Below are 13,675 nucleotides of genomic sequence, written 5' to 3'. Positions count from 1 at the left end.
AGGTGCTTTTTCAAGAGGCAACTGGACTTTCTGGTTTTTCTTTAAAAGACGTTTCACTTCTCATCAAGGAACGTCTTCAAAGAAAAACCAGAAAGTCCAGTTGCCTCTTGAAAAAGCACCTTTGGGACAACCATGACCTGGATGACTGAGAATCTCCATAGACAATTATCATTAATATGCTATGAAAATAGCACAAAAATCAGTTGTTTCAGGTTCAGCAGAGGAACCCTTTTGGAGATTGATTTATTAATTAAATTTATATAGCTGCCCATCTCTCAGACATGACTCTGGTGGTAAACAATAAATCAATCAGGTAAAAAATATATATAAAACAATACAGTATAATGCAACAATTTAAACAATTTAAAATGTATTGATGAATACTTGCAGAAAGTATAGCTCAGTGATGGCAAACCTTTTAAAGATCTAGTGCCCAAACTGCAACCCAAAACTCATTTATTTATCGCAAAGTGCCAACATGGCAATTTAACCTGAATAATGAGGTTTTATTACCTAAAATAATGATAAACAAGGCAGAGTTCAGCTAATTGTTCTAAGAAAAATGTGATAAATGCACTTTTATCCCCCTTCATTTTTTTTCTGCTTTTGAAATATTATGTTTAGCAACAATATCACTTCTCTTTTTCCCTCCCCCCCCTCTCTCTCCCTCCCTCCCTCTCTCTCTCCACCCTGCGGGAGAAACCCGATGGAGCTGGGCTGGGGCGATGGTGCACGTGCCCATAGAGAGGGCTCTGAGTGCCACCTCTGGCACATGTGGCATAGGTTCGCCACCACTAGTATAGCTCATTTCTCTTGGCACAATTCTAATGCTTTCATAAAAGGAGACCTGCCCTTTAGCTGGGATGTTTCCATGCCCTATAAATCAAGACCAGTCATGTTTCATTCCCCCCTCCCCCACCCCAAGGAGAAAGGTGTGAGTTCTTTGTACAGTTCAGACAGGCCCTAGCATAAGATTAGAACCAAAGCCAAACACTCCCCCAGCCCACGGCCAACCATCCCACTGGAACAGGCAAAGAGATCTGACAATACTCCTCCATATTGTTGCATACCTAGGAAGAGAGGCCAGCCAGATCAACCTCGAGAGGATCAGGCACTGGATGAGTAAGAGCAAAAGGACAACTCCCTTCTGGAAGCAGCATCGAACCCCAATGGGATGACCTTATAAAGGACATCTCTTACCCTACTCCAGTCTACAACCATCTTTGTTCTTTAGTGCTTTATAGCTCCTTTGTAGCATTATCCAGCCATCACGGGATTGTTATAAAGCCTGCCCACGTTACTCTTTGCTGCATGGAAGGCTATCACATGAGCAGAAAGGGTCCTTGACTTACACCAAAGAACTCCCTATTATGGAATAGCTTTTGGATTCATAGATGGGGCTGTTACTGTGCACTGAAACTGAGGCATGCCTCCAGCTTTCACTAATAGAATAGAATAGAATAGATTTTTTTCTTATTGGCCAAGTATGATTGGCCACACAAAGAATTAGTCTTGGTGCATATGCTCTCAGTTTACATAAAAAGAAAAGATACATTCGTCAAGAATCATAAGGTACAACACTTAATGATAGTCATAGGGTACAAATAAGCAATCAGGAAACAATATCAATATAAATCATAAGAATACAAGCAACAAAATTACAGTCATACAGTCATTAGTGGAAGGAGATAGGTGGTGGGAACGATGAGAAGATTAATAGTAGTGCAGACTTAGTAAATAGTTTGACAGGGTTGAGGGAATTATTTGTTTAGCAGAGTGATGGCATTCAGGAAAAAACTGTTCTTGTGTCTAGTTGTTCTGGTGTGCAGTGCTCTATAACGCCGTTTTGAGGGTAGGAGTTGAAACAGTTTATGTCTGCCTAATGTGCTTAGGCACCACTGGAATCTCCAAATAATCAGATTTAAACCTTGAATTGATTTTGCCTCTTTTTGTTTGAGAAAGGAAGGACTGAAGCCACTGATATCCTGTAGCACCACAGAGGTGGAGGGACGGGACCTGCCATGAAGTTCAGGCAGTAGCCTTCTTCCCATAAAAGCTTGTCAAATGCCTGTCCACCCTTTTCTCTGCAGCCTCCAAGAACGAAGACAGTGTCATGCCTTGGTAGTTTAAGCACTTGGTGATCAGCCCACTTTCTTGACTCCAAGTATTCTACTGTATTACAGGCTGGAAGCCGGACCCCTTTCTGGAATAAGGACCCTTTGGACTCATTTGAATATCTGAGTCCAGTGGTGGGTTGCCCCCGGTTCACACCTGTTCTATAGAACTGGTAGTTAAAACTGGCGGGAGGCTCTGCCCACTGATCCCGACATCATCAAAATGCTTCTGTGCATGCACAGAAGAGCACACACGTGCAAACAAAGCAAACGCACACGTGCGCGGCCCCATTGCGAACCAGTAGTAAAGATGAGTAGAACCCACCCCTATCTGAGTCCCGTGTGCTGAATCGCAGGGCCAGTCCCTGTAGCCTGGATCTGTGGTTTCCAGTTCAATATTTAGAGGACTGAGTCTTAACTATTTCTGGACCAGAAATCTATGTGAGCTGAAAACATGATTTCCTAAAGTGGTTTTAAGCGCTGCAGACTTGACCATTCAAATGGGATGGAGAGCGATCCTGAAACCGAGATAGAAATCAGAGTCAGGTCTCACTTCTGCTATGAGCACAGTCTCAGGTAAGCCCCCCTCTCTCTCAACTTCAGGGTCCGACTTCTGTAATAGGATTTTCTGTATAAAACTAATACACAGATGCATATACATCCCACAATGCTCTATTTTGGTCTTTTGTTTTTATGAATTTTAAATTGGTTACCATGGACGTTATTTATTTATTTGGGATTGGGGGGGCAATAAATCTATAAATAATAAATAAATTAATTAATTAATTAAATTATTAAATAATAATTTTAATAAGCTTTATTAAAGCAAGCTATTCTGTTCCAGTACCGTTCACAATGTGTTCCTTTCCATCCTTGCTTGCTTTATGCATCCATCTTCTACTTCAAACATTGATTTATATTTTTTAAACTTCTCAAGGCCTTTTCCCTTTCTTTCCTCCCATTTACCTTTCTTCGTATATTTGTTTGGCCATTCCATTCCCATTCATTCTCCCCGTATGATTAAATTGCTTCAGTACTTCTTTTCATTGGCCACTCATTTTTGTCTTCAAGACACAGTTCGTTCATAATTCTCTCTTGACCTCCTCTCCTTGTTCTACCATGCTTCTTCCAAATACTTTCAACTGTCTGCAGTTCTACTATCACTTGCACATCTTAAAATTCCTCCCTGTGTTTTCAGATGTAATAAAGAACATGTCAAAGTACAACAATTTACAACTGGATTCAGCTCTCAACTGATACATAACTTGTAATGATTCACTCATTTTTTCCTCTATCAAACACAACTACCTGGGTCTTTTATGCAATAACTTCCAATTAATACTTCTTGTTGCATCATTCAATATGTAACATCCCCTACAAATTATTTGGGTTGTCGGCCAGCAACATTTTCTGCATAGAAAAATATCCACATTTCCAACCAACTTCTAATGATCACAAGCACTTTTTATACATTGATCCACAAACCTGCTAAGCAATGTAGAGGACAACAAATATCCTTGATGTCCTTTACTTACTCCAGTACTGAATCATTCCCAAAGCTTTCTATGAGGATTGAAGGAGAGGTAATGCCTCCGTCTCCAGCACTTTGATTTAAATAAGTATATTCTAATAAATGAAACAGGAAATAATTCTTGAAATGAATTCTTTTGTTACTTCTATTTACTGTACTTGTCCACCATTCGCTGTGCAGGGGATGGACAAGTTTCTTAAAGCTACCACTTTATCTTACGTCTCTAACTCCACACTTACGTCTTCCACCAGGCCCTGAAAGTCCTTTCCACCTCTTCCTCTGAGTCAAATAGATGCCCATGAAAGTATTCCTTCATTTCGTGGGAACAGTGAAATACATGGGGCCACGTCTGGCCTGTATGTCAGATGGGTAAGGCAGATCCAACTTCACAGTTGCCTCTTGGATGGCTCATAAGGGGTGAGGCCATATAGCAATAAAACTTACTTCTGATGCTTCCAAACTCAGCTTAATCATTGCTACAACATTTTGAGTGTTGCACCATACCATTCTGAATTGATAACAGCTCCAGGTTCAAAGAAATCCAGTCAAAATAACCACATCTGCATACCAAAAAACTGTAACCATGTGTCTGTCTGCCAAAGCTGGGGTTTGAATGTTTTTTTCCCGTAAGTGAAGCTTTTTGGATGCTTCATTTCTGGGTAATAATGATGAGCCTATGTTTTGTTGGCTGTCACAATGCTATGAAGCAGTTCCTTACTGTGTTGACAATACCCTGTTTCCCCCAAAATAAGACATCCCCTGATAATAAGTCCAATCAGACTTTTGAGTGCATGGCAATAAGGCCAAGCGCTTATTTCAGGGTTCAAAAAAATATAAGACAGGGTCTTATTTTCAGGGAAACACGGTAATTGCTGGCAAATTTAGTCTTGAAGCTCTCATCCCTGCTATAGCATTGAAGGAACCCATCTGGAGCAAACCTTCTGATATTGAAGAAGATCCATAATGTGACCTACAGGTTTCCTGTGAAATGCTGTGTTGGACAGCAATTTCCCTTTGATAATCTGTTGGCTGTTCCTAATTGATTCATCTGATTTTCTCACATGGAACTCAGAGGTTGCTGCCGTAGGTCATCTACAGCACTTCATTTCTGACCATAAAATTGGCTCCTCCCAGTTCATTATCTTTAATTCTTAATTTTTATTTTTATTTTAGCCAAGCAACGCACAGTACCCACATCCACACAGTCATCACTATAGACAAGCAGCATTCAGCAGTGAGCCTCAATGGAAGAGACTCCTTCAACAGCCAAAAATGTCATGTACACTGATGAGTACTCATTCCAGGCTTTCATTTCACAAATAACAGCAACACAATCTTTCCTCACAGCAATTTCCCACCAACTGAAGTGAAAGAACAAATGCTAACACACACACACATCCCAGAGTTTCTGAGAAGCCAGCACTAGCATCTGGTAGTGAATTATAATGATGGAGGCATTACTTTTCAGACCTTATATTTATTCTCACCATGTCGTATTTCCGTCATGGATTGTTTATAGAACATTCAGTAACCTAACTTTAACTTCATATTCATGTGAAATGTTCTATAATTCAGCCCTATTTTAGCTTTTGGTTTCAATTTCTTATTAGTTTATCAAAATATAAAATATTGAGATACAAAGAAAGAAAGAAAATAATCAGAAAATAGAGGAGTGGAAGGGAAAGCGGAAAAAGTGTAGGGTAGAAGAAAAAAGGAAGAGAAAGGCATTGATTTCTGATTCTTTTTGGCACAGTAGAATAAGGTAATAACATACAACATCAACTTTTTGCTTTTACTTAATAATATAAATTAGTCATTGTAGTAGTAGCAACAAAATGCAAAATCAAACCTATCTAATCAGAAAACCCAAATCAAACTTTCATTTTTTACACCTGAAGCACAAAGTCTAAAAATGGTTGCCAAGTATTGCTTCCTTTAATCAGAGCAGTCGACTCAGCCATCTCTGCCAACACCATCAACTTTTGCAACCATTCAACCATCACGGAAATCAAAGTATCCTTCCATTTTTGAGCATAAAGCAGGGGTGAAATGCTATCGGTTTGGACCGGTTCAATTGAACCAGTAGCGGTGGCAGCGTGTGGTTTGGAGAACCGGTAGCGGTGGCAGCGCAAGCCTCCGCCCACCCACCCGGACCGTGTTACTTCCTGGTTTTAACCAGGAAGTAACCTGTTTTTGACCTTCTGTGCACACACAGAGGGTCCAAGTGCGCACTTCCGAACTGGTAGGGAAGGTAAGTAGATTTCACCCCTGGCATAAAGTATTGTTGCTGCTGTCAGCATATATAACATCAAAGTTCCAGGGTTTTTTCCCAGTTCTTTTATCCATTGAGCCCCAAACAATTCAGCCCTATTTTTATCATATACTTTCTCTAAATAATCAAATGTGAAGTAACGCTTGTTGCTTGCATTCGTATCTTTTTCAATTACCTGTTGAAGGGCAAAATGAGGGTCTTCATATCCCGTGCCTGGCATGAAGCTGCACAGCATCTCCCAACCATTGTTCATGGTTACTCTTGTGCCTTTCCCATCTTCCCAGGCACAAACTAAATTTCACCACATCTTGATACTTTCTCCTTTATACAGGGAAACGGTCCCAGCCTTCCTCTAGACATAAGGCATAGATGCCATCCTCATACAAGCTAAACAATTCACAAGCTATTCCATATGGAAGACACATTCATTTTTTAATACCACCTATACCAGGGGTCACCAACCTTTCGGACCTCAGGGACCAGTAAATTCATAATTTTAAATCCCGCGGACCACTAATATGATCTGCCTAATGACTGGCTGGGTGGCGTGGCTAGGTGGTCATGTGACTGGGTGGGCGTCACTCATGTTGAGGGGAGTCTCACCAGCCTCTATTCACCCCTCCCCTCCCTGCCACTCCTTGCCTCCCCGCCCGGGTTCCTTAGGGCCCCAACAGGAAGCAGTTGTTGGAGCTAATCAGCCACCATGAGAAAGAATTGGCAAAACAGCTCAGTTCAAATTGGATCTGACCAAGAAGGAGGCTCAATAGAAGCACCTCACTGAGGACTAGGAGCATAGGCTTTCCAAGCAGAGGAAAGAACTGTGGGAGTGCAAGGCCAGATACAGGCACCTGGAGGCTCAGCAGGCTGAGGTGATCAGCCAGTTCCAAGCCATGATGCAGTCCCACTGGAACAAGGTCCTCCGGCTCTTCGCCACCAGCGGCACTTCCCTCCACCCTTCGCCCAAAGCCCCACACCAGAAAGCTGAAACAGACCCCAAGTCGGAATTTCTGCCCCCCTCTAACTCACACAAAAAGACTCTGAAGGGGGAGACTCTCTGCAGGAACACAAAAGTTCATTGCATGTATCTGTCCCAGGGGCCGTAGTTTGAGGACCCCTAATTTAGCGCAATATAAAAAATGCAAATAATTTTTCTGTGGACCGGGAGCATTTCACCCCTGATCCTTCCTAATAGCAAAGCTGCACCCATCCAAATCTGAGCACTTTGTAGCATAATTTTCTTCTTTGGGTTCTAAGCAATATCTTCTTTTCTTATACTCATTGTATTTTAAGCTAAGGTTACTATCCTATCTCCCAACTTTGTCAGCCTTTCAAGGTAGACCAGACTAGTCTAAAATTATGAATGCTATTGCTGCTTTTATAATAAGGTTACTGTAAGACAATCTTACAAGTCTGAATATAACACACACACCCCCGCCGCCCTTTATCTTCAAGAAAACTAGGGAGGGTCAAGTCTGAAAGTTTTTCTCAAATTTTCTCAACTTCTATCTTGGACTCCACTTTATCTGACCGTTGTCTTGGTTGCAGTCCTTCTTCCTGTTCCTCAAGAGTTTTATAGATTAGCATATTATATCTTGGACCTGAAGTTGCCTAGCCAAGAATTTTTTAAAAACAGACCAATATGATGCAGATGCCGTCTCAGCCATCATATTTCTTCCATATTTCTTCTTATTGGAATTGTTTGCAACTGTGTTCATTTTCCATGGTTCCTAGATATGTTTCTCCTTCGAGATTTCAAGCCATAGGATCTAACCTACCTTTCCTCAGAGTTCAACAAATATGTTTTTCTGAAGTCCAGCATGCAGATCTGATTCTTCTTAGTTTCTTCTCCCCTGGATATCATGAATTCAAGGATAATACGATCATTTTCCTTCAAGGTACTAGTCATCATGACTTCTTCAACCAACTCATCCCTTTTAGTAAGGATTTGTTTACTATAATAGATCCTTTGTTCTTTCTTTCACCTTCTGGCAAATGTATTTATCAGCAAGAGAGCAAGAATTTACTTAATAGAATTAGATTCACAGCAGATGGGAAATGAAATCCCCATTATCACCATCTCACACCTCTCTGAAAAATTGCCTATATTTATCAATACCACTCCACAAAATCAGACCACCTTCATTTACATCCTTCATCCTATTTTTTTAATTTTTTAATTTGTTAATTCATGCTCTTTACAGTAATTTCTCTAATGCATTCTATGTCATCTTCCATATAAAATGATCATCATAGGTGTGATCATAAATATTGACTTCTATTATCCTTTATGGTTTTGATCAATCTAGATTTTTATATGTTCCTTTTTACAAGATAAGAGAATGTGTGGATGATTTTACCAGTCTTAACCACATAAAGCATTCTCTGATTATGTTAAGGAGAATGACCTTCTGTTTTGGTACATTTTATGCTAAGATATCACAAGCACATCCAGTTTTTCTCCAAGCATGTTAGTCTCCTAAACCAGGATCTCTGATCTACAGAGGTTTTTTTTTTTTTGCAAGCAACACTCTGTTGCCCTCATCCTACCAGCTACTCAGTACATTCTCACTCAAGCAATGTTTAAACTATGAAGTATACATAAAACATTTTCAATACTCTTAGCTCTGCTATTAGTAGTAGTACTAATATTGTAGGATCTTAGCAAAATGAATATAAAAGTGACCCAACATTTCCAAAGAAAAAAAAAGTCAACAGCAACCATGAACCATGACAATGTCCAATACACAATGAAGAACTGTATACTGCAACTAAATAACAAAAGTTCCAGTCCTAACATCCTGTCAACCAAAAATGTACGATTAACAGCCCCTGGAGTGTTTTCCTGAGTGCCGATTATTTGGGATGCCACTGGACTCCTCCTCTTTGCAATGACCAATCTGCACCCTTCTAAGCAAACAACTGATTGCCTTGGCATGCTTTTTTCATGCCATATTGGAAGAACCTCAAAGAATTGCACAACAAGACATTTGTGTGTGTATGCATCCCTCAACCCAGGAAGACATAGATAGGTGAGGCCTCGTCAGGATAACTGATCTGCCACTGTGATATTATGGGATCCTGGGGCAAGGAGCAACGTCTTGACCTTTGTAGTCGGGAGGAGGGTCAGGAAGTCTACAGCAGCCACCTCTGAAGAAAGGACACCTCCAGACAAGGCCAATCTTCATTCCTCCTGTCCCCCCCCGCCCCCGGTCACTCTCAATAATGAGAGCAGATTCTGGTGGAGACTGGCTCTGATCAGGCATGGATTGCCTGGCCCAGCCGAGAAACAGGTGCGAATGAGGGAAAGGGAAGGAAATTACAAAGGTCATTACAAAAGCTACAGAGCGACAGTAGCTCTGACTACTACTGTACAGAGGCCTTGTGGAGGTCTCTGTCTACTTTGAACCAAGGCCCCTAGTAAAGCAAAAGGAACAGAAAGATCTACATACCTCCAAAGTCAGGCCGGAGACGGACATCGTACCCTTTCAGCAATTTGTCCACAATATCTTTAACCACGGATATATTCCCAGTGGCTGGGCTAGAAGACAGAAAGGTAATGTGATCTGGTCACTAATCAGTGCCCCACACCCACATCCACACCCACACCCAGCATCCCACAAGATCCTGGACTGTAGTGACCAAGAAAAGCTAAAGGAGAAACAGTTGCTCTGGCCAGAGAAAGACTGGGGGAGATCAGCCACCTCCAATTGCAGCAGGTTGGCTGACTCCCACACCGGCGTCTCCTGTCGGGTTGCTCCCACTGCCTGCTGCCTCTCGTGAACCCAGATGGTCCTGCCCAGAAGTTGCTATGCCGTTTCCTTCCCTCCCCGCAGCCTTCTGGGAATACCGGGAGAGATCTGCATCTTCATGGCATCCTGGTTCCTCTTGGCAGGTCCCTAGCAGCCTGACAGCTTCTGCCCCATAACCCCTCCTGTGCTTGGCCTCCCATGAGATGTGCAACTTCTGAAATCCGCTCACAAGGCCATCTCCTTTACACAAAGAAGAGGCTGCTCTGCCCCTTTAATTCTCCTGGGGCCTCCTGAATCTGGTTGTCATTCCTGCTGTCCCTGCTCCATCCACTACCGGATGGGCAGGAGACTCCTGTGCCCCTGAAAATGCTCTAAAGAGCAACTGCCTTTCTACAGCCAATGAGGGGCAAGGCTCCATCTTGGCCTCAGTGGTCTTGGTGTGATGAGCCTGCCTCCATCCTAAACCTCTTATTTTCCTCTTGGTCCCTCCAAAGGGGCAGGGTGGGGTGGAGAGAAGGAAACAGACTGAGACACAAAGGAAGCAAAATCCTGTGGCCCGAGGCTAACAACTCACAATCCAGCAGTTGCTCCACACTCCTGCAACCATTGCACTATATCCAGCCCTATGGATCTTGTTCTCTCTGCAGGCTGGTTCATGCAGTCATCATTCTCATTGCCCTTTCCCAAGGCAGAGGCACCGTTTCCTTTGTCATAGATTGAAGGAAAACAGATGCTGCAGCAGGACTCTCAGCCAGCCAAGGTGGGTCAGAAGCAGGAGTACCCTTCAGAGCCATCCCTCCTGCCCACCACCCCATATGTGATTCAGACACAATCAGCAGATGAAAACAGCATGTGGCCTCTCTGAACATGTGTGTGTGTCTTTAGCCAAGCCGAGGAAGCCTTTCTTTTCCACTATGGCTGCTGCTAGTGCTAATGTTAGTGGGTTAAAACACCTCCTGGTCTTCTTAATGACTCAGCCCAGAGGAAGACTTGGGGAGATTGTTTTGCATTTGTCTTCCGAAAAAGGCCCCTGGCCTTTGGGCAAAGGCAAACTGGTGCTTTAAGAAGTCAGGAAGCATGCTGATAAAGCCAGGCAGTGTCCTGGTGCATCCTTTCTAAAGATTCATGGGACTGTCACTTTCTGAATGCTGTGCACAATTTCTGGTCTTCCCATCTTCAAAAGTATCTTGAAGAAGTGAAATAACACAGAAAAGGATGGTCCAAATGGTTAGGAGATTGATGCTTTGCAGTATGCAAAGGATCTAAAATTATATCTAATGTGGGTCAATCCAATCAAGTAAAGCATTTTCTCTCCCCCTAAAAGAATAGACCTCATGGAAAGCATCTCATGACACAGGCGTGTGGCAGGAGATTTGAAACCTGACAAGAGGGATGTTTATCTTCAAGCATGAAATTCATGGGATTTGTTACTGGAAGGCACAGGCAGCGCTGGCCAGTTTTTATGAGATTGGAGAAATCATGGAAGTGGAATACTCAAGTTCTGATGGCACTATACTTCCTTACTAGGTGCAAGCCCTGCCTAGTTCTGAAGACCATGGCAATAATAAAGGTGTGATGTGATTTGTTAATTTTGTACAGATCGGTTTTCACAGCTTAAGTCCCCTTTGGTCTTCCAATGGGAACCAAAGGCCCAATCCTGCAAAGCTCTCCTAAAATGTTATGCTATATGGAATCTGCTTCCAGCTCCTTCTGACATCATCTGTCCCTTAACACAGGGTCCTCCATTCACCTCTTCCATGCAATATTGAGCATTTTGAAGAGGCACAGAAAGAGGCCGATGGTGGGCTAAAGATTGCTCTTTACCAGGATTTTTCCCCTTAACCCTAACCTGAGTATCATAGGAATGGCTCAGAAGAAGATGCCTGCTGTGATACATGCAAGCTTCTGATTTGCACAGAGATCTTATTCAAATAGGAGGCTTACTAGACTACCAGTTCTTCCCCAACTGATTTGGCACAGGGACAGCTCCACTTTCCAGTTCAGATTTTCAGTTTTTGACTGCCTAGATGTTTTGTATTACCTCCAAAGAGAGCCTGATATGAGAGAAGAACAGAAGGACTTGAACTTAAGGCCTGCCCCATTGTCTTGTCTCTGGTCAGAAGAGCAACTTGGGGGAAGAGGGTGGACTCCCCTTAACTAGCAAAAGTCCTTCAGCAGCTTCTGCTCCTGGCCAGTTCTGCAGAAGAGTCTTCATATCCCTTCCAAAATGGGGGGAGGCATTTCTTTGGGCATTGATCTCCATCTAAACCCAATACACACACACACAATCTATTTATAGTCGGATTCCAATTCCCCCCTGGGTGCCAGCAGGGCCAAGGGCTGGAGAGCTCTGTCTCTTTAAGGAATTTGAACCCTGGATAGAAATGCGGCCTCCAGGTCCCGATTCCTCTGGCTCTCCCAGTTAAGCAGGCAGAGGCAAACGACACGCCGGCGATTCGTGCAGACCGCGTGCAGACGAGAGCCAACCTGGCAGGGCAGCGCTGTGCTGGCGCCCCTTCTGCATCGCCGCCGATCCCCATCCCCATCTCGCCGCGGCGCCAGCAGCTCCCTCGGGGTCCAGAGGCGCAACAACAGTGGCGATTTGCTCCGGGCGGCAAATGGCCAGCAGCAATTTCTTCCCACTGGCCCCTCTCCGCCAGAGGCCTCCTTCGGGGTCAGCTCTCTTTTGCCCGCTCCGTCGGCCGGCCGGCTGCTCTCCCCCGCGGGACTGAGCGGGTCCCCTTATCGGCGACTCGAGGGTGGCGCAAGAAAGCAATGCGGGAGCGGGGGCTCTGCAGCCCAACCTCGCCTTCCCGATCCGACGTCGCTTCTTACCTTTGGGCGCAGCAGGCTAGACAAAGAGCTGCCAAAGCAGAGACGAATCCACTCAGCCTGCGTGCCTGAAATCTCCACATTTCCACCTCCAGGACCATGGAAGGGAGGGAAGGGGGAGGGAGGAAGGGATGGAAGGGAGCCGCGCTCGTCGCCCTCCTCGGCGCGCAGGAAGGGCCGGTGCCCGCGACCGATATCCTGGGTGCCCGACGTCGGGGTGCTGCGGCGGCTGCTTTTTAATCACATGAAGCATTTAAACATTGGGGAGGAAGGAAAGGAGAAAGCGGGAGGGGAGGGGCGCACGGGAGGGTCCCTCAGCGCCGGCCCGACACTCCACTTCTGGCCCCCAGCAGCGGCAATTGCGGCAACAGCAGCATCCTCGGTTGCGCGAGCGAGCGAGCGATGGAGCAAGCTCTCCTGTGGCGGCGGAGCAGGTCCCTCGGGAGCGAGCAGAGACAAACGCTCGCGAACGGCCTCACTGAAACGTAGACTCCGTTCTCGCGGGTGGCGGCGGCGGCGGCGGCGGCGGCGGCGGCGGCAGCGAGGGCTGAGAACGGGAGGGAGGGAGGGAAGGAGGGAGAGTGGGCGGGGGACCGCGGAAAAGAGCCTTCAGACGAGCGACCGCGCTGCCTACTGGGCGCCTCTGCTGCCCCCGGCCCTGCCGCTACGCCGCCATCCGGCCGTGCAGAGGTTCGCTCCTGCCTGCTCGCCTCCTTCGGGACCGGGGCGGCGGACCAAGGGGAGACGAGGTCTACGCGAGCAGTCGTGGCAGCGGCGGGGGAAGAGCGGCGAGCCACGCACCGTTCAGGCTCACGGCAGCCCCCTCCCGCCCCTGCTTGGGTCCCCCTTCCCTATTTTTAGAAAGGGGCTGCCTGCGCACTTGGCTTGCCCCCACCGGGTGGCATTTGCAGAGCAGGAGATGCGGAAAGTGATTGGCACGGATGAACTGTAACGTGAGGGGCGGCAAGAAGCCAGCAAAAAAAGGAAAGCGAGGCGGGGGCGTTTCCAGGGAGAGGAGGAAACGCCGCCCCCGCATGCGGATGAACAGAAGATGGTTCCGCGGATTTTCCCCGACCCGCACCAACTCCGTCACGAGGAGGGGGAGGGGGAGGAGGGGCAAAAGGAGCCAGGGGCAAAGAGAGAAGGAGCCCAACTCCTTCCTTCGCTTGCTGCCCAA

General features: G+C 45.4%; 1 protein-coding gene across 2 annotated transcripts in view; it reads right to left on the bottom strand.

Moving 5' to 3' along the window:
- LOC117679671 (gamma-aminobutyric acid receptor subunit beta-4) overlaps positions 1-13,446 on the bottom strand; it is a 54,633-nt gene extending 41,187 nt beyond the window's left edge. Inside the window, exons 1-2 of one of the 2 annotated variants that reach the window (XM_034441823.3) lie at positions 12,502-13,446; positions 9,367-9,455 (exon numbers count right to left, since the gene is read on the bottom strand). In XM_034441823.3, the coding sequence (XP_034297714.1) occupies positions 9,367-9,455; positions 12,502-12,599 (187 nt within the window). In that variant the 5' untranslated portion in view covers positions 12,600-13,446. The remainder of the gene's footprint in view (positions 1-9,366; positions 9,456-12,501) is intronic. The other variant, XM_034441824.3, reaches the window with a different exon arrangement.
- Between the last annotated feature and the right edge of the window lie 229 nt (positions 13,447-13,675).

This window comes from Pantherophis guttatus, chromosome 12 (assembly GCF_059756535.1).
Source record: "Pantherophis guttatus breed Tessera chromosome 12, ASM5975653v1, whole genome shotgun sequence".
NCBI classification, from domain to species: Eukaryota; Metazoa; Chordata; class Lepidosauria; order Squamata; family Colubridae; genus Pantherophis; species Pantherophis guttatus.
Note: the sequence above shows the minus strand (reverse complement) of the source record. Positions and strands in the feature narration are given on the sequence as shown.